Source organism: Trichomonas vaginalis, chromosome V, assembly GCF_026262505.1.
Source record: "Trichomonas vaginalis G3 chromosome V, whole genome shotgun sequence".
NCBI lineage: Eukaryota > Parabasalia > Trichomonadida > Trichomonadidae > Trichomonas > Trichomonas vaginalis.
In genome coordinates, this window is record NC_067207.1 from 10759174 (window position 1) to 10777316 (window position 18143).

At 32.6% G+C, this 18143-nt stretch overlaps 8 protein-coding genes, 1 non-coding gene and 2 pseudogenes across 11 annotated transcripts, besides 6 other annotated features; 5 read left to right on the forward strand and 6 right to left on the reverse strand.

Moving 5' to 3' along the window:
- Positions 1–2494: part of a mobile genetic element that runs on past the window's edge.
- On the reverse strand, positions 144–545 carry TVAGG3_0314000 (uncharacterized protein; the record flags this gene model as incomplete). The annotated part of the gene is made up of 1 exon (XM_051229965.1): positions 144–545. The coding sequence occupies one exon, from the start codon at positions 543–545 to the stop codon at positions 144–146; it is 402 nt and encodes a 133-aa protein (XP_051099695.1).
- On the forward strand, positions 958–1521 carry TVAGG3_0314010 (uncharacterized protein; the record flags this gene model as incomplete). The annotated part of the gene is made up of 1 exon (XM_051229966.1): positions 958–1521. The coding sequence occupies one exon, from the start codon at positions 958–960 to the stop codon at positions 1519–1521; it is 564 nt and encodes a 187-aa protein (XP_051099696.1).
- A 453-nt stretch (positions 2495–2947) lies between the features above and the next one.
- On the forward strand, positions 2948–3795 carry TVAGG3_0314020 (annotated as a pseudogene). The gene has a single exon. A coding segment is annotated over exon 1 (848 nt).
- Positions 3796–3799: 4 nt separating this feature from the next.
- TVAGG3_0314030 (serine threonine-protein phosphatase family) lies at positions 3800–4042 on the reverse strand (the record flags this gene model as incomplete). Its single annotated transcript, XM_001301820.1, has 1 exon — positions 3800–4042. The coding sequence occupies one exon, from the start codon at positions 4040–4042 to the stop codon at positions 3800–3802; it is 243 nt and encodes an 80-aa protein (XP_001301821.1).
- An 18-nt stretch (positions 4043–4060) lies between these two features.
- On the reverse strand, positions 4061–4423 carry TVAGG3_0314040 (uncharacterized protein; the record flags this gene model as incomplete). Its single annotated transcript, XM_001301821.1, has 1 exon — positions 4061–4423. One exon carries the CDS (start codon positions 4421–4423, stop codon positions 4061–4063), a length of 363 nt encoding a protein of 120 aa, XP_001301822.1.
- Positions 4424–8453: 4030 nt separating this feature from the next.
- Positions 8454–9236, forward strand: TVAGG3_0314050 (uncharacterized protein; the record flags this gene model as incomplete). Its single annotated transcript, XM_001301822.1, has 1 exon — positions 8454–9236. The coding sequence occupies one exon, from the start codon at positions 8454–8456 to the stop codon at positions 9234–9236; it is 783 nt and encodes a 260-aa protein (XP_001301823.1).
- A 387-nt stretch (positions 9237–9623) lies between these two features.
- Positions 9624–10592, reverse strand: TVAGG3_0314060 (protein serine/threonine kinase protein; the record flags this gene model as incomplete). Its single annotated transcript, XM_001301823.1, has 1 exon — positions 9624–10592. One exon carries the CDS (start codon positions 10590–10592, stop codon positions 9624–9626), a length of 969 nt encoding a protein of 322 aa, XP_001301824.1.
- Positions 10593–11364: 772 nt separating this feature from the next.
- On the forward strand, positions 11365–11436 carry TVAGG3_0314070. The gene has a single exon. It is a non-coding gene; the product is annotated as a tRNA-Glu (tRNA).
- Positions 11437–11643: 207 nt separating this feature from the next.
- Positions 11644–13142, forward strand: TVAGG3_0314080 (alpha-amylase protein; the record flags this gene model as incomplete). Its single annotated transcript, XM_001301824.1, has 1 exon — positions 11666–13123. The coding sequence occupies one exon, from the start codon at positions 11666–11668 to the stop codon at positions 13121–13123; it is 1458 nt and encodes a 485-aa protein (XP_001301825.1).
- Positions 13143–13615: 473 nt separating this feature from the next.
- TVAGG3_0314090 (RNA-binding domain, RBD family-containing protein) lies at positions 13616–14065 on the reverse strand (the record flags this gene model as incomplete). The annotated part of the gene is made up of 1 exon (XM_001301825.1): positions 13616–14065. One exon carries the CDS (start codon positions 14063–14065, stop codon positions 13616–13618), a length of 450 nt encoding a protein of 149 aa, XP_001301826.1.
- Positions 14066–14746: 681 nt separating this feature from the next.
- Positions 14747–14774: a terminal%2Cinverted (terminal inverted repeat of Mariner transposon ID:TVAGG3_0314100).
- Positions 14747–16051: a mobile genetic element.
- On the reverse strand, positions 14827–15955 carry TVAGG3_0314110 (annotated as a pseudogene). The gene has a single exon. A coding segment is annotated over exon 1 (1129 nt).
- Positions 16024–16051: a terminal%2Cinverted (terminal inverted repeat of Mariner transposon ID:TVAGG3_0314100).
- A 427-nt stretch (positions 16052–16478) lies between these two features.
- Positions 16479–16506: a terminal%2Cinverted (terminal inverted repeat of MuDR-2_TvMULE3 transposon ID:TVAGG3_0314120).
- Positions 16479–18143: part of a mobile genetic element that runs on past the window's edge.

An 18143-nucleotide genomic window follows, 5' to 3' on the forward strand; every position in this document is an offset into this window, starting at 1 on the left:
TTGTTTTTTAAGTCGGTCTAAAAACTTCCTGAGGTATAGGAAGAACTTGACAAACACGTTGTGTAACTGCTGGAAGTCGACAAATCCATCTTGAACCCATTTGTCTCAATGCTGTATTGTTCATTTCATCTCAGTAAAAAACTTTACATTCCCCAAGTTTGAGGTGGTTGCGGTTGGTTATTGTTTACCCACTGTTGTGCATGGTTATATCCTCTGTTAAAGAATCTTTCACCTTGGTCCATATAGTGTCCTGCTTGGTTATAGTAGTCATTTGCTTTGTTATAATAGTTTCCTGCTTGTCTTCCTACATTGTCCATCCATCCTTGAACTTTTCCTCTTGTTTCAGGATTTGGAATAAGATTTGCTGCATCTCGTGCTACATCCCAACCTTTCTGTACAGTTTGTATAATAGGTTGTGCTTTCTCTTTAAGTATACCTAATGTACTCAAAATCTTCCTTCCAACTCCAAATACACCTCTGGCTATTGTTCCCACTGCGGGCAAAAATCTGGATGCAACTCCTGCTAATGCGCCAAATAAACCCATTTCTTATGGGTTAAAAATGACGAATCCAAACAAGGACCCCTATGTTTCTAAGGCAACAAAGAAAGCACTCATGATAAAAATCTTTAGTTCAACACCAAATGCTTGGTTTATGGATATCTTGGAAAACATTCCGAGGTATAGAGAAGATGGACCTCCATACTGGCTAATATTTGTCGGTCAAAACACAAGATACTGTGAAGCCATACCATTATGGTCCAAAAATATTTTAGATGTGAAAACTGCTTTGACAATATTCGTTGACAAATACCATCCAACAAAACTGACATCTGACTGTGAAAGTTCTTTCAAATCAGATGATATTAAAAACTATCTGCGTTCAAAAAATGTAAACCAATATTTCATTGTCGACCAAAACCATTCTGCTCTTGGTGTCATTGACGGTTGTATAAAAATGTTAAGAGACTTAAACCAACCACAAGGTGGTGAAGCAAATGAAATGTCATATGACGACAAATATAGACACTTCTCCATGGCAAAGATGAGACAAGTTTTAAATATTTACAATAGCCGTAAACAAAAAGGTTTGGGAAACCACTCCCCCGAAGAAATGAAAAACAACCCTGACTTAGAGAAAGACTATATATTTAATAATTTAGTCAAAAGAGACAAACAAGAAAGAATGCCGGGCTTCAAACTTAAGAAAGGCGACAAAGTAAAAATAGAAATACCTAAACGCGACCCATATGAAAATACTATTGACTATGACAACAATGGGAACCCGACAGGTACTCACATTCGTGTTCGTAAAAATAGAAGAAAGTATACAAGAGAATATTATGAAGTTTTAGGCAAACATGGCAAAATGTACACACTGCAAGCAGAAGATAAAACTACTATTGTCAGACCTCGTTTCAAACTTGTCAAAGTTCAAGGTGGTATACTTTCAAAGACAGTTCCTAACAAATATAAGACAACTCCTGACGAATATGCTAAAGAAGTTGAAAATGACGACTAAGCATTTCTATACCATGCGTAAACTGTCATGTAAGGTGGCATGTAGTCTTTACTTTGTCCCGTTGTTTGCGTATATCCCCCGAAACGCGATGTGTATGGTTTCCATCTCCCTGAGTGTTACCCCAGAAACAATTTATAGCAAACTGAACGTTGTCTTTAACATCATATCCTTTACCTTTTTTCATTGCTGACCAATCCCAAAATTTATGCTTATGCCAACCTGCTTGAGATGTACTTAAATCTATGTAGTGACTATGTGCAGGTAAATTTTCACCTGAAATCGTTTTACTTCCACCTGTTTCCTTTGAAGAGTTTGCACAATACAAAAACCTGTCGACTATTTGAGTCCAAGTTCCAAAACCCAGAACTGTTTCTGGATTTGTTGAGTTCATTGACGTATAAATAGAGCCTATAGGATATAATGTTTGAAGCATTTCTGTCTTTAATGTTTGAAGCTCTGTTTTGTCTGCTTTCTTGTCATATAAATCTTGAGCAGTGAATTTAATATTATGTTCATCCTTCATGACATAAACATCTTTACATCTAATGTTTTTCATTGTCGTTATGTCGTCATCCGATGTTAAACCTTGTGGAAAGTTAGGAGGTTTACAATATATTGCATCCCCACCAGTTTCTTCAACCGTTCCTTCAATACTTTCTATAGCAACAGTTGTAAAACTTGTATGTGTATGGTTCTTGTCTGCTTTCTTCTCTAACTCATCGTTAACATAAGTTTTATCTGCTTTAAGGTCTAAACATCCTGAAACCCATCCTGTATCGGCTTTAACTTTAAAAGTCTTCGATGTCCATTCATGGTACCAGTCAACCCTTTCTTTCATTTCGTTATCTTTTTCATCCACATATTCCTTATCCGCTTTCTTCTCTAACTTACTAGCCACATATTCCTTATCTGCTTTCTTTTCAAGGCTAACGTTTAAGTCTGTTATTTCAGATATAGAATGTGTATGAGTCTTTTTAGAATATTCGTTTTCAGCTCTTGTCACTTCACTTGACATTTTATTGTCAACATATGTTTTGTCTGCTAGTTCAGGATGAGTATGTTCTTTTGTTGCATATGTTTTGTTAGCTCTTTCTTCTTCTTTTGCTATTGCATCGTCTACATATTCTTTGTCAGCTTTGTTGTCAACATCTGCCTTCAAAAGAAGTTCATTTATAGGTTTCTCGTTTAAAGTTCCTTTTGTTGGATTTATACAGACAGTATTGTTCTTCTTGTCTTGAAACAGAAACTCATCTGTCATTGGGTTTAATGTCAGTTTTAAGTTTCCTTCTTTCAATGACTCAGATATCTTAGAATAGTTTGAAAAGTTTGTTGTGTTCTTATTTAGAGCTTGCATAATGAGTTGTCGGTTGTGTTGTATTTCTCTCATGGAAGCAATATCTTTCGACATTTTTATTCTAGATAAAATATGCTTCCAATAGAAAAAGAAAATTCAAGAGTTGCTACAACTAAACCATTAGATGAACTTTTTACTAATGTCGGTCAAAAGTTTGAGACAGAGACCGTAAAGCATGAAGGCTATCGTTTTGACTACCCATTAAGATGGCTAAGAGACCCATCTGTCACAAAAGCTATTGGCTTTCGTAGAATGAAGTTCATTTCAGAAGCCATACATGGTTTCCCATTTACGGTCGGTTTTGAAGTTCGATACTATAACAAAGAAAAACGTATGTATGAGAAATTTGAACAGGGAAAACTTTTACAAGTTAGTTTGCTTGTAAACTTAGAAACAACTCTTCAAGCTTTTCAAGAAAAAATAAACGATATCTATCTCGAATATGCAAAACAGTATAACATTGACGAGGGAGAGTACCATCTCGATATTATTTATGACAGGAAAAATGCAACTGTTAAAATCAATAGAATAGAAGACCTTGGAGAAAACGTTTATATTTCTACAAAATATAACAACTTGGCATGGTATAGATTTTTGAGGATGTTAAATCAGCCTGCAGCATATCCAGTACACCCAGACTTTTATGAAGTCGAAAACCCTAATGGAACATATGAAAATGTTTCGACCAAGATGCTATTATTGTTCATGCTTCATTTTCTGGCGCCCAAAACTCTTTCTTATGCTTGGCAAATGACTTTTACGAAAAACCTACAAAGTTATACGAACCACCAAGTGGAAGTATTTCAGACTTTCAAGTATGGTTTACTACAGATGGAAGAAAAAGAATAATTCCATTATACCATGCGTTTTACTTAGAACTTAGTTTCATATACAACTACTATCGAACGATAAAAATATAATTTTTTAATACGGTTGAGGTGTTGGATTTGGTTGCCAACTAGACTGTGGTGCAGGTTCAGGCTGTTGTATAACAGGAGCTTGTTCTTCTGGTTCAGGGTCTTTAGGTATAATACCAACGAACTGACCTACTCTTTTACCAATATTTTTGACTCCGTTCCAAATTCCTCTTCCTACGGTTTTTATTCCATTCCATATACCTCTTCCAACATTTCGAAAGAAGTTTCCTATCTTACTGAAGAAACCCATTTTACTATATGTAAAAATCTAATGTCCGCCTAGTCTCTTACGTTTCCTGTTGAGTTCCATAGCGTTCTTTAACTGGAGCTCATACATTCTGTTTCTCCTCTGGTAGAAAACATATTCTGGGTCAACTCCTGTGTTCGCGTCATCTGCATAAAGTTGTTTATATCCCACTTCAGGGTTTGTATAAAACTCTTTCCATCTCATATTTGCATACCATGGTGGCAAACCTAACGCAGCGTCATTTGACATGGCAGTTTGCATTTGTACATCTGTTGGCACTTGACCATAGTTTGCCATTGCAGTTTGTATTCTAACTTCATTTGGAATATTCTCTGGGTTTGGTTGTCCAGGTTGCTGTGCATTCGCTAAGTTCTGTGCGTCCATTTAATATTAGATAAAAATATCTCTTACGAGTACATATACTGAACATTTGCAGGCATTGGTTCATCTTCATATTCTCTGTACTTTTCTGCCACGTCAAAGAAATAAATGACACAATGGAAAAAACCTAAAACAAGTAGTCCTATTTCAAACCACATTTACTTACTAATAAAATTTCTTTGTTATGACACTTTCTCCAGTTTATAGGACCTCTCTCATATTCTATCTTGTCATATATAAACTCATAGTCATGTATGTCCTCTAACCATCTCATAACGGTTTCCAAACCACTTTTATCGGATGTAAAGTAAAAGCATGGATGGTTATGTAAAACGTCTAAAGTTTCTAAAGAGTCTCTCAAAGTCCAGTCTACTTGGTATTGAAAATCCCATGTGTTATAGAACGGCGGTCCACTATAAAGAAAACATTTTCCTTGTCTTTATATTTTTCATACAAATCTGTCCAATGACATCTCACAAACTCTATACCCTCAATATATTTTTCTATGTCCTCTTTGAAAACATTTGTATAGTTAAGATATAAAACTTTTGACATAAGTGTTTCAATGTCATGAACTCTTATAGAACCACTATATAATAGTCTAGCAGATATACTATCCCAGTCTATATATTCTGCTTTTTTCAAAACCTCTCTCACAATATTTTTGTTATCTAATGGTATACGTTCCATCTTACCTATAGGTATCTTTTCTTTTAACTCACTCAATATTTTGTTTGTGTCTGGTATATGTTTGAGACGGTCCATATAGTTGTCGAAGTCATTGCATATAATCTTTGAGTCTGGGAATATTATATGGCACAAATGGGATATATAGAAACTTCCACCGAACAAATCTACAAATGTTAGACCATTCGGTAGTTTCTTAAGTTCTCTCAATATAATATCTTTACATTTACTCTTATTTCCAAAGAACGGTAACGGTGGTTTTGTAAAATTCATTTATATATATATAAAAATGTTTTTTTCCTGAAAAGTGACAGAAAAGTGACAAAACATGTACGAAGAAATCATGAAAATTCAAGAGGTGAGAAAACAGGTGAGAAAACAGGTGAGATCTCACCTCTTCACCTAAAATATATTTTTGTCTGATTTTACGAAGAAGTTTTGACAAAACATTTACGAAGAAGTCTTGACAAAACATGTACGATGAAATCATGAAAATTCATGAGGGTAGAAAAGAGGTTAGAAAACAGGTTAGATCTAACCTTCTACCCTAAACTTTATTTTTGTCTGATTTTACGAAGAAGTCTTGACAAAACATTTACGAAGAAGTCTTGACAAAACATTTACGAAGAAGTCTTGAAAATTCAAGAGGTGAGAAAAGAGGTGAGAAAACAGGTGAGATCTCACCTCTTCACCTAAACTTTATTTTTGGGTCCTTTACACTCATTACGATGAAGAAGTCTTGACAAAACATGTACGATGAAATCATGACAAAACATTTACGATGAAATCATGACAAATTCAAGAGGTTAGAAAAGAGGTTAGAAAAGAGGTTAGATCTAACCTTCTACCCTAAATTATATTTTTGGTCATTTACACTCATTACGAAGAAGTCTTGACAAAACATGAAAACATATATAATTTGTGAAAAGCGACACATTATATAATGTTTTCGACCCAGAAGACTAACAATTTTCCGAATAAAAACTTCATTTATTACTAAACATCTTCAGGGCTAGAAGGCACGAAGTGCCTGGAAGCCCCACTACCTTTTTTTTTTTTTTTTTTTTTTTTTTCATTTCATTATTTTCAATTTCTTCTTCTCGTTTATGAGGTCTTTGATTATGACTCCATTGATTCCATGAAATTAAATATTCTTTATCATTATATTTATACCTCATTAGCTTATTTTGGCTTTCATATTCATTTAATAATTCACAATCTTCATTTTTAAATTGAAGTTTAACCCATTCAGGATTTAAACAATGTTTAATTAATCGCGGAATATCTGACATCATCTATATATAGCTTCTTTTATAAAAGAAAAAAATAAATTATTTTAAAATTAATGTTAATTTTTAAAATGTGTTTAGTATATAATATTTATTACTAATTTATTTAATAATGTCGCGCTTTCTTACGAATTCATGACTTAAAAAACGTAAGAAAAAATTTTTATATCATCTATATATAGAAGATGTGAAAATATACCTTCATCTATATATAGACGTAACAAAAAAAGTCACTAAACCCTTCATATCCTACTACTAATAACAATTATTATTCATGAATTTTGAAATATATGGAAACTAACATATAATATACAAATGTGCTTACAGCATATCATAAAACAAAATATTTTTTATAGTTTGGTTATATTTATCAAAATTCTAAATAAGCTATATCTGAAACAGAAAATAACTATCTTTCATGCATAAATTCCTTATCAAAATAGTAGACCCATTGTTTCATTTTTTGGAAATTTCATCTTTCTCTTTTTTTCATACAATTGAAAAATTATTTCATAAATTATCGTGTTATTAAAAGTCGGGACTAAAATCAAAATTGATTTCTTCCATTTATTCCTTTCAATTTTCTTCCATCTCACTTTTTATTTTCTGAGAGACTTTTGCAACTGTATAGATGCTTCATAAATAAGAGTTCAAAAAATTTCTATTTAAATTAATAAGACCTTTTTTAAAAAATACAATTAGAGAAATATTCAAATTTTAACAATAGTAGAGAATATGTTTAAATCATTGATGCCATTTGCAACAAAACAATTAGGAACTACCATCAGAGAGCAGAATCCATTTGGATTTTAAGAAATTTGATTAATATTTATTAAAAAAATGATTAATTATTTCATCAAAAAAATGATGTAATCAATACAAGTTGATAATACAGTGTACAGTTTGATAACTGAATTCAATTTTTTTGTCAAATTATTTTATTTGATCATCGTTTCATTGATGAAATATTCACCCTAAATGCGAAGAAGAAAATCACTTCTTTAATCCGGAAATAATCAATTATTCATTTTCATATTTTCAATGACTGACAAAAATTCCTAATATAATAAATGTATTCTAGCATAACTAGGTATAGAAAAATTATATTTATTTGAAGAACAATCATAATTTGAATGTCAAAAATAATTTTGCAAATTACCTCAGACTTTTCAGAGGATTGAGTGGCAACTCAATCCTCTGAAATAGTCTGTGGTAATTTTTAGTCTCTACACTATTTCAATATAAGCTCCATTTTTAAACAGTTTTTAAAAATCGAGCATTGAAAAGTGTGATGAGACTTTTGATTTTTTTTGACAAGGATAACATCTTGCTGACGTAAATTAATATCATTTTTGGACAAGACATTTATTTTTAATATAAGATTATATGGAAAATTTCAATCCAAAAGTTTTTTTTTGACATGATTTTTAATTTTTAATTTGGAACCGGTCACCAACTTATATGTTTCTCATATGCGCTTATACGAATATCGAAGATAAATTCAAATCTGACAGATTTCGGCTTTATTAAGAATTTTGATATTGTAAATTATTAACTATATATACGCACTTATTCTATCTAATTTTTACTAAATTTAATTTTATATTTAAAAATAAGTTATTGGCATATCGTAATAAATTATTCAGTTCTTTATTTTCACATATATTTTATTGCGGAATATTTTTATTTTACTTTATTATTTTCAGACACTATAGAAAAATTCTATATCATGATTTTTGAAAGCTAACTCAGTTTATAAAATGCAAAGTTTGCATATTCTTTTAAATATATAATATTTTCCCTATTCGATCAATATAAATTAAAGCACGTTAATTCAAGAATTGTTTACTTATTCTAATTTCATATCGTTCTTTGATCATGCTTCAATGTAATGATCATAAATTTACTTCACTTGCTTGCATGCACATCACACCCATAATCTTCCAAAATGCTGACATTATCACTTTTTAATTTCTAGCAGTTATTATGAATTTTTCATGGTAATTCTGAAACCATTCAATTTTCTCAATTGAGTCATCAATTGATTAATTTAACAAATGTCCTACCACTCTAAACTTGAGTTACAAAGATTTCTCAATCAGACGAGTATTAACTATAGTAGGGGCGATTCTGATAGTTTAAAACGTTGCTTATCTCATTTTATTAATCTCAGAAGGGATTTTGAAACATTCCGCAGAGAGAATCTTCATAAAACACCTGATGTAAATATATACCATTTTGTACAGTTTTTGGCTTTACACGGCCTTACAACACGCTTACCTCGTGAGGCCGATAGATTTAAATTTGTTCTCAATCTGGCTATTCAACAACAATGGTGTGATAATTTAGTAAACATATTCCAATACGTAAAATTCACACCAATGGCCAATGTTCAGAGATGCCTTCTTCATCCAACATTTTCACTTTTTGAGGGATTCTGTTTAGTTCACCAAATGGCTCTTGAAAATTGTCTATATCAAAATATAGTCAATATTATTCCCCAATTTGAACCATTTATCCTTTCTTACATTACATTCTACCATTATCAAGATACAACAATAGTAATTACATATACAAAAGAACGTAAAAAGAATCGAATGATACATAAATACATATGCATAAACGATGACATCTGGATATACGGTAATACAAAGATTCCACTCATCAAAGCGAAGTTTTGTTCAGATTTCCTCCAAAAGGAAACCGCTCAAACAGAAATAACCGATCCTTCATATTTAGCAATTGATTCAAAGATTGATAAAGTTATTTCAGAAATTCAAGAAACTGCACCATCCGATTCTGAGTTCGAAATCTTTTCGAACGGAACGATTGTTTGGTAGAGACATATTTATTGTCATATTATTTTTCTTTCTATCTTTTATATATTAATTTGCTTTCTTATTTATTTAAAAGCATCATCCTATACTAATAAAAAGCAACATGAATTCATTATTGGTTTTCTTTTTATTTCGAGATTTTTTTTGACAATTGTGTCTCATCACATTATATTGCTTAAAAATAGAATAATACATCTTCTGATATTCAATTCCTTCTATGATTTTACCCAAACAAAAAGAATTCAAAAATAAAATTATGGATGCAATAGAGGTCAAGCTAAGCGAAATTTTATTAATTTACAAAAAGTAATCATCGATTGTAACTTTCATTTTCTATGAAACAAAATCTAAATTAGAATATACTTTTTATTATTAAAACACAAACGCATTTCATAAGTCCATTCTATAGTAATTCGGCTGAGTTGCATGAAATGTACTAGAAAAATGCAACTTTGCCTTGTATGGTGCTGATATACGCCCGGTACCGCAGACTTGGTTCAAGGAGTGGAAATGAAGTTTCGAGTTTAATCGAAGATTGCCTGCCATCTTTGACTTATTTTTATAATTAGCCAGATAATTTACAATATCGTTCATTGTCCAACGTTGCGCTGGATCAAAAACTATTGTTTTTTCTATAATTGTTTTTGCAAAGTCATAAATTTCAGGTAGGATCTTGAATTCTGCCTTTTTAATACGCTCTTCCATTTCTTGTTTTGTGCTTCCAGGAAACGGGAGCTTCCCAGTGTTTAGATTATACAATGTCACACCAAAACTCCACACATCACTTGCAAAAGGATCATAAGGAAGATCTCCTAGTTTTTCTGGTGGAATATATGCTAGTGAACCTCGAATAGCATTTGTTTTCAGATCAAATGAAGCAAAACCAAAGTCTGCAAGCTTAATCCTGTTATATTCATCAAGAAGTAAATTGGCTGGTTTAATATCGTGATGAGCCATGCCCATTGAGTGACAATGCTGAAGAGCCTGGGCAAATTGTTTAACGTATTCGAATAAAACTGCCTTTTGAGGGATACCATATAAATTAATATACTTATCTAGTGATTGGTTCTTGCAATATTCAAGAATGATGAACATATAGTTATTTTCGGTAAAATGGTTATAAATGTTAACAATGTTTGGATGGGAAACCTTAATAAGAGCATCAATTTCATTTTGGTAGAATTGTATATTGTTAGAAGAATCTTCTTTTGAGGAGTTAATATGACAAACCTTGCAAATGAATTCCTGTTGATAATTTTGGTCATAAACAAGATAGCATGTTGCAAAGCATCCCTTGCCTATCTGTCTCTTAAAAATATATCCATGCTTATCTAATAGGAAAACCATCTCGTCAAACATTGCAAGAAATAAAAATATGAAAAAGTACGCATTGAAAATCTCTTTGAATATTTTCTATAAACGTTTCCCAAAAATTTATGTAATGATATGCTTTGCCTATAAATAGAAAAAATGTGAATTAATTTGGGTTTCAGAAAACAAATTGTTCATGTGGGATAAATGAAAGCAATTTTTGTTACTATTCAGAAAAAATATTTACAGTTAAAGAATTATTTTATACATTACTGCATAACTATCAATGATATAGCAATTATTCAAAAATAATCATATTCAATAGATTTGAAGTTTTGAATGAAATTGTGAAGCGTTCTGAATTTTATTTGGCAGGACATGAAATGATGATACTGGAATAATAAAGCAAATTTAAGCGAATTTTTATTAAATAAAATTTTGAATTTTATTCAAATATTTGAATTAGACTCAATTTTGATATCGGGGATTTTGCATCTTAGAATTACAAACGAAGGAAAAATATTAATATTAATTTTGAGTAAAAAATATTGGATAACATTTTTCTAATTCTATCGCCAAAAGAAATAACAAATGAAAAACACAAAAGCTACATCAAAACTGACTAACTAGGATATCTGCTTGATATGACAAGTATAATAAAAGATTTATTTAATACAATGAGCTCAATAGTTTTGGTTATTATGCAATAAATTTCGTCCATTTTTTCTCAAGAACTAATTTTCATCTAATTAATAGATTTATATTTAACCATATATTATGAAATTCAACTTTAGTTAGATAATTAGATTAAAAATGTTAATGCGATATCGTTCAGCGGTTAGGATATGTGGTTTTCATCCACAGGATCGGGGTTTGACTCCCTGTATCGGAAAATTTTTTTATATTTGTCTGATATCTTTTTTATTGCTTTTTGCTTCAATCATTATTGATTAATAATAACGATAAGTAAACTAATTGAATTGAGAAATTTAAAATCCAACTCTTAAAATAAAAAATCAGATATTCTCGAAGTACAACGATGACGATTTTTTATAAACCTTTCAAAATTGAAATGAGATTCAGATCAGAATTATTGAGAGCGAAATTCAAAACAGTTTTTAATGTTTTTCCTTTGCTCTGTTCTTTCATCTTGCGTTGATTATAATCTCTTCAACAATCTTAAGATATATCAAGTCATGATATCATCTTTCCAAGATGGAGACCCTTCAATTGGCTATGGAATAGGCTATGGTCCCTCACATCACTTAGGAGATCTTCGTGGAATAATTGATGCCCTAGATTATATCAAGGACTTAGGATTCAATACACTTTGGATGACTCCAGTTTTCGATTCTACAAACGGCCAAGGAGGCAAAATATTACAATCCACTGGATACTTCGCTACCAACTACTTCAAGATCGATCCAAACTTTGGTGATGAAAAAGTTTTCAAAGAGTTGATTGACACTGCCCACTCAAAAGGCCTTTATGTATTACTTGATGGCGTTTTTGGTCATCATGGCGGCGTAACAACACCATCTCCATCAGGCAATTTACCACAGGGTGGCAACAATCCAGTTAGTTATCCAGGAAGCCTTCCTTATTATTCCGAAGTTGCAAAGTATTGGATTGAGACTTATGGAATTGATGGCTGGCGTCTCGACCAATGCTACCAACTTAACCAGAACGGTCACAATTACCTTCACGAAATCCGTCAAGTCGTTGAAGCTGCATGCGATAAACGCAAAGCTGCTGGAGAGAAATGGGGTATTCTCGGCTACGTAGTTGGTGAAGACTGGAACTCTGCAGATTTAATCAACCGCGAAACATATGGCCAAGATGGTCTCAGATCTGCATTTGACTTCCCATCTCGTTACAATCTTGTTCAGGGAATTGCTTGCGAGGAATCTGGTGCTGGAGGCCGTGGAGCTTCAGCTCTCGCCGACGTTCTCAAATCGAACGATCAGAAAGGCTACACCAATACTCCTGTTTATCCAAACCTTTTTGTTTCTAACCATGATGTATGGCGCTTCGGTAACCTTATCAGAAGCAAGTATAACGAAGACCAGTCCTCAGACAGCTACTGGAAACGTTATAAGATCGCATTGACCACTCAATGTGCAACATCTGGACCAATTACCGTCTATTACGGGGATGAAATTGGTGATATCACCGATTGCTGGCATAGCCCATCACAAACAACTTGTGGTCCAAATACGTATTCAGATAACTGTGCCAGAACTGACGGAAAGATCACTAATTTCAATTCCCGTGAAAAGGATATGCACGATTTCGTCAAAAAGTTAAATAAGATCAGAGATGCAAATCCTTCTCTTTACAGAGGCACATTTTCTAACACTCTTGTCGGAAATGTACTTTTCAACTGCAAGTGGGACGAATCTACCCAGAATAAGGTTGTTTATGCAGCAAACTTAGATGAACACTCAAATACAGTTCAGTATACGGTCGGAGGAACAAAGATGACAGACTTAATAACTGGAGCTGTATTCGAAGGAAAAGGTGGTGTTTACACAATTACTTTTGATGGCCTTGATTGCGGTTTATTCCTTGTTGAATAAATCACTTTTTTTAATAAATCATTCCCATACATATCAGTAAACCTATTATAAATAGGCCTTTTTAGTCGTTTATCACTATTTTCAAGGAATATGGAACTAATTAAATGCTGAAGATTCGGAATCATCTTATAGTTGAGGCGATGTAATATTGAATTTGATGAATTTTTCCAGTAGTTATTACACAAACAAGATAGACTGTTGTTTTCCCTTATAAAGGAGGCGTTCTAAAATATATTTTCAAATTTAGCCTCAATCATCAAAATTATAATTTGAATCCATTAAAAATATCATAGTTATCTTAAATTACTAGAAAATATTGTGAAAATCTCATAATTTTTTCGAAAGATATGAAATATTGATTTTCTGAACATTTACTGCACCAGTGAGTCTAAATTGTAAAAGCACTTCAGACCATAAGAATCATTAAAGGTTTGTACGATCAAAATAGAAATTTATTATTAGAAATAAAAACAATGGTATAACTGATGGATATTAACAATAGACAACACGAGGATGGGGTATGTAGCACCTTTTATATTTCGTGTAATAATCAAAGGATTTATACCCACAATTGAAGGAACGATCACTATCGTCTGTAAATGGAGAGTAAGCATCTGCATTGATTTCCTTTTCTGAATCGTCATGAACATAAATTACTGAATTTTCATCCTGAAAGATTTCATTTTGTACGTAAGCAGGTAGTTCGCCATATTTTGTAAAGATCATATCATGCTTTATGATCAAACCATTCAAATTCTGGGATGCTTTTCTTGCTTCATCTTCATCAGCGAAAATTACAAATGCGGTTTTTCTAAATTCTTGATTATCATCAACAAGCATGCAAATTTTGGTTGGTGTTCCAAACTGAGTGACCATATCAGCGATATTATCCGCAGTACTTTGGACAGGAACATTGTAAAGACATAAGCCCGCCAACGACATCAGAATTTTATGTAAAAGAGGGGAAAAATTTTCTCTCAAAATATGAAATAGTAAATTCTTCTCAAAAAAATAATTATTTATTCATTAATCAATTATATTGTGTTCTCGATGTAGATACGGTTTCAGATAAAAACTATATAAAATTTGATAAAGCACTAAATAAAGCATACCGTACCTTGAATAACCGGCGAACCATTCAATTGGTCATAGACCAATTTGAGATACCCTTTTCAGAGGAATCTAAAATGTTGTTTATATGGTTATTTATATATTATTTAATCATTTTCTTAAATAAAAATCATAAGTTCTCAATTTTTCTTCATAACGATTCTTATAAATTTTAATGTTTTTACTATGAGTGCTAAATATTATTAATTACTAAATGATTTTAAAAAGAAAAAACATGTTTTTACTTTGTACGTTAACATACGTTAATATCACTTCGGCTATGGATAGAGGCCAACAGCGCCTTATTAATGAGAAAAACATTAGCCTCTTATCAATGAGATGGAAGTGTATTCGTGGATTACAATTGTGAATTCGGATACACTTCCATCTCAAAAAATGCAATCAAATTTGTATTGAATTGCATTTTTTGAATACATGCTATTGGCATTTGGGTTTTTAGTGCATTTATATTATATTGGTACTAAGGCTTTTGGAAAATTTACAAAATAAATATAGGGTGTCCAAAGGTGTGTTTAGCACAAACCTGAATACTGCGAATAGAAATAAACAAGTTAAATATATATAAAGTTTATTTAAATATAATCACCATTGGATTCAATCACGCGTTCGCAGCGATCGATCCAGGCTTGAAAGACACGCTTTAAATCATCATGAGAAAATTGCTCAAATTGCTCTCTTACAAAATTTTCAAGATCATCTGGACTCGCGAATTCGCGTCCTTCAGCTCTCTTTTTTAGCGTGCCGAATAAATAAAAGTCAGAGGGTGCAATATCAGGTGAATAAATTGGGTTTTGGAACAACTTTGACATTGTTTTCCACCAAGTAATTCATTACCTTATGACTTTTGTGAACTCTTGAATTATCAAAATGAATTGCAAACTTTTGTTTTTGTTGTTTGGATTTCTCAAACTCATCAGAATTGATAATTTGAGTAAGAACATTGTCAATTAGATACTGAGCATTCATCGTATTAGGTTTTTGAAGAATATCAATTGCGATGATGCCATTCACGCCCCAAAAAACCGACAACATCATCATTGGTGTGTCAATTTTTTTCTTCGGGAATGTTTGCGGATTTTCATCCTTCGGGATCCACATGATTTTGGCTTCTGTTGCATATTGAAACCAAGACTCGTCCCCTGTTACTAAAAAGCGAAACTTCTTGGATTGATACGCACGCAATAGAGAGAGGAGCTCTTTCGAAGATTGGACTCTAGATTTTTTTTGAACTGAATTAAGGTTGTGCGGAACCCAACGTGTATACGCTAGTTTGTAGTTCAAATAATTGTGCAGATAATAACTGACTGTTGTACGTGGTATCTTTGTCATCTCCTCTATCCTTCTGAGTGATGCTCTTGGGTCTTCATCTAGCGCTTGAAGAATTGCTTTGATTTTTCTTTGATCCGGCGATTTTTTGTCAATTTTTATGATGGGCGCCTTTTTGTTCATGAAGTGATACATCCTAACATGATACGTTACAGTGGAATAGCTAGGAGCATCCATACCGAAGCATTTTACCAATGTCTCGTAGATTTTTTTACAGTCTTTGCATTTTTTTGCAAGAGCGAGGATGTTTTCTTTATGATTCATTAAAAAAATGAAAAAAATCCCGCCAAAATTTCCCGCGAAACCGCCTCTTGTCTCAAAATTCATTTTATATCCCGGCATGGCGCCAAAATACAACTTACTCATCATATACATATATTCATATTTTTTATTATATATTTATAATCAGCATATATCTCCTTTAATAGTCTCATATAGAGCGCTGTGCTAAACGCACCTTTGGACACCCTATATAATATTTTGTAAATGTTATCGGTTCTTACGCTTTTGGAAGGAGGGATGGTATTTTTGGAGCATTTATATTACATTGGTACTAAGGCTTTTGGAAAATTTACAAAATAAATTTAATATTTTGTAAATGTTATCGGTTCTTACGCTTCCTCTCTTCATCAAGATGCTTCCTCACTCCATCATGCATCCATCATGCAGCTTCCTCTCTTCTTCAAAGTACTTCCTCTCTTGATCAAGATGCTTCCTCTCTTCTTCAAAGTACTTCCTCTCTTGATCAAGATGCTTCCTCTCTTCTTCAAAGTACTTCCTCTCTTGATCAAGATGCTTCCTCACTCCATCATGCAGCTTCCTCTCTTGATTAAGATGCTTCCTCTCTTGATCAAGGTGCTTCCTCTCTTCATCAAAGTGCTTCCTCTCTTCAACAAAGGAAACAATAAGAATTACCGAAAAAGTGACAAAACATCAAAAACAGGGAGGGGGTCTCAATTTTTATTACTTATATTATTTTACAATATTTATATAAATACTCTTTATAATATATTTTACTATAAAATTATACCTCAAATTCAAATATTTAAAATATTATTTACATAATTATCTCAAAATTATATTTTTATATATTATTTTTCATATGTATAAATCATATAATCTATATCTATGCAAATCTCATCTAAATTTTTTTGAAACAAACCGCTACCATTTTATAATGGTCCATCTTAAATTCATCATAAATTCTGGTACATGTTAGTACCAGAGTCTTCAAATCTCAAACACTCTGGTACCAACATGTACCAGACGCGAGTTTCCAATGCCCTCGTACGATTTTCTATTAAGATCTTCTTGAATGAGAAGGTCTTCATAGAAACTCGTACGAGGGCTCTTTTTAAATACTCTGGTACCTGCTGGTATCGGAGTCGACTTTACAGCCCTTTCCCCAATTTTGAAGCTGGGGAAAGTTTTCAAGCAATGAAAGGGAAGCTCTCGCTATGAGGTGAAAATCTAGAATTTTTACCTCATAGCGAGTAATCCTTTGTTAATTGCTTGAAAACTTTCTTCAAATTATCAAAATTTCGAGGAAAGTTTCCTTGCTTCAAAGTAGAGATGGAGCCCTTTGAGCCACTGCATATAGGTCAGTGACTCAAAATACTCCATCTCTACTAGAAATCGCCAAAATTTGGGTCGCAATCTTTGAAATGCGACGCAAGTTTTGGCAATTTCGCGAGGGACTTGCTCCATTTGGTGCATAGATTCACACTCTATGCACCAGATGGAACAATTCTTTCGCTGACAGCGGGAAACTTTGTCTGAATAGTTTAACATTCAGACAAAGTTTCCCGCTGTCAGAGAGGGAATGGAAGGGTAAGAGGTATATATTCATAATGTATACCTCTTACTCTTCCATTCCCTCAAGAAAGTTCAAAAACTTGGGTGCAATCAGAACTGATTGCACCCAAGTTTTTGAACTTTATATAAGGAATTGTTAGCTATGATGTACTGATCATGAATCAGTACATCATAGCCAACAATTCCTTCGCAAACAGTGGGAAACTTTGTCTGAATAGTTTAACATTCAGACAAAATTTCCCGCTGTCAGGGAGGGAATTAGAGGGTGGGAGATATATAGATAGACTATAAATCTCTCACCCTTTAATTCCCTCAAGAAAGTTCAAAAACTTGGGTGCAATCAGAACTGATTGCACCCAAGTTTTTGAACTTTATATAAGGAATTGTTAGCTATGATGTACTGATCATGAATCAGTACATCATAGCCAACAATTCCTTCGCAAACAGTGGGAAACTTTGTCTGAATAGTTTAACATTCAGACAAAATTTCCCGCTGTCAGGGAGGGAATTAGAGGGTGGGAGATATATAGATAGACTATAAATCTCTCACCCTTTAATTCCCTCAAGAAAGTTCAAAAACTTGGGTGCAATCAGAACTGATTGCACCCAAGTTTTTGAATTTTGTATAAGGAATTGTTGGCTATGATGTGGATAGCCGCTGCCAGACCAAATGAATTAACCGTTGTGAATAACGTTTCTGAATCTTTATTTAAAAAGATAAAATATCACGATTTTGGCTGCGTTAAAA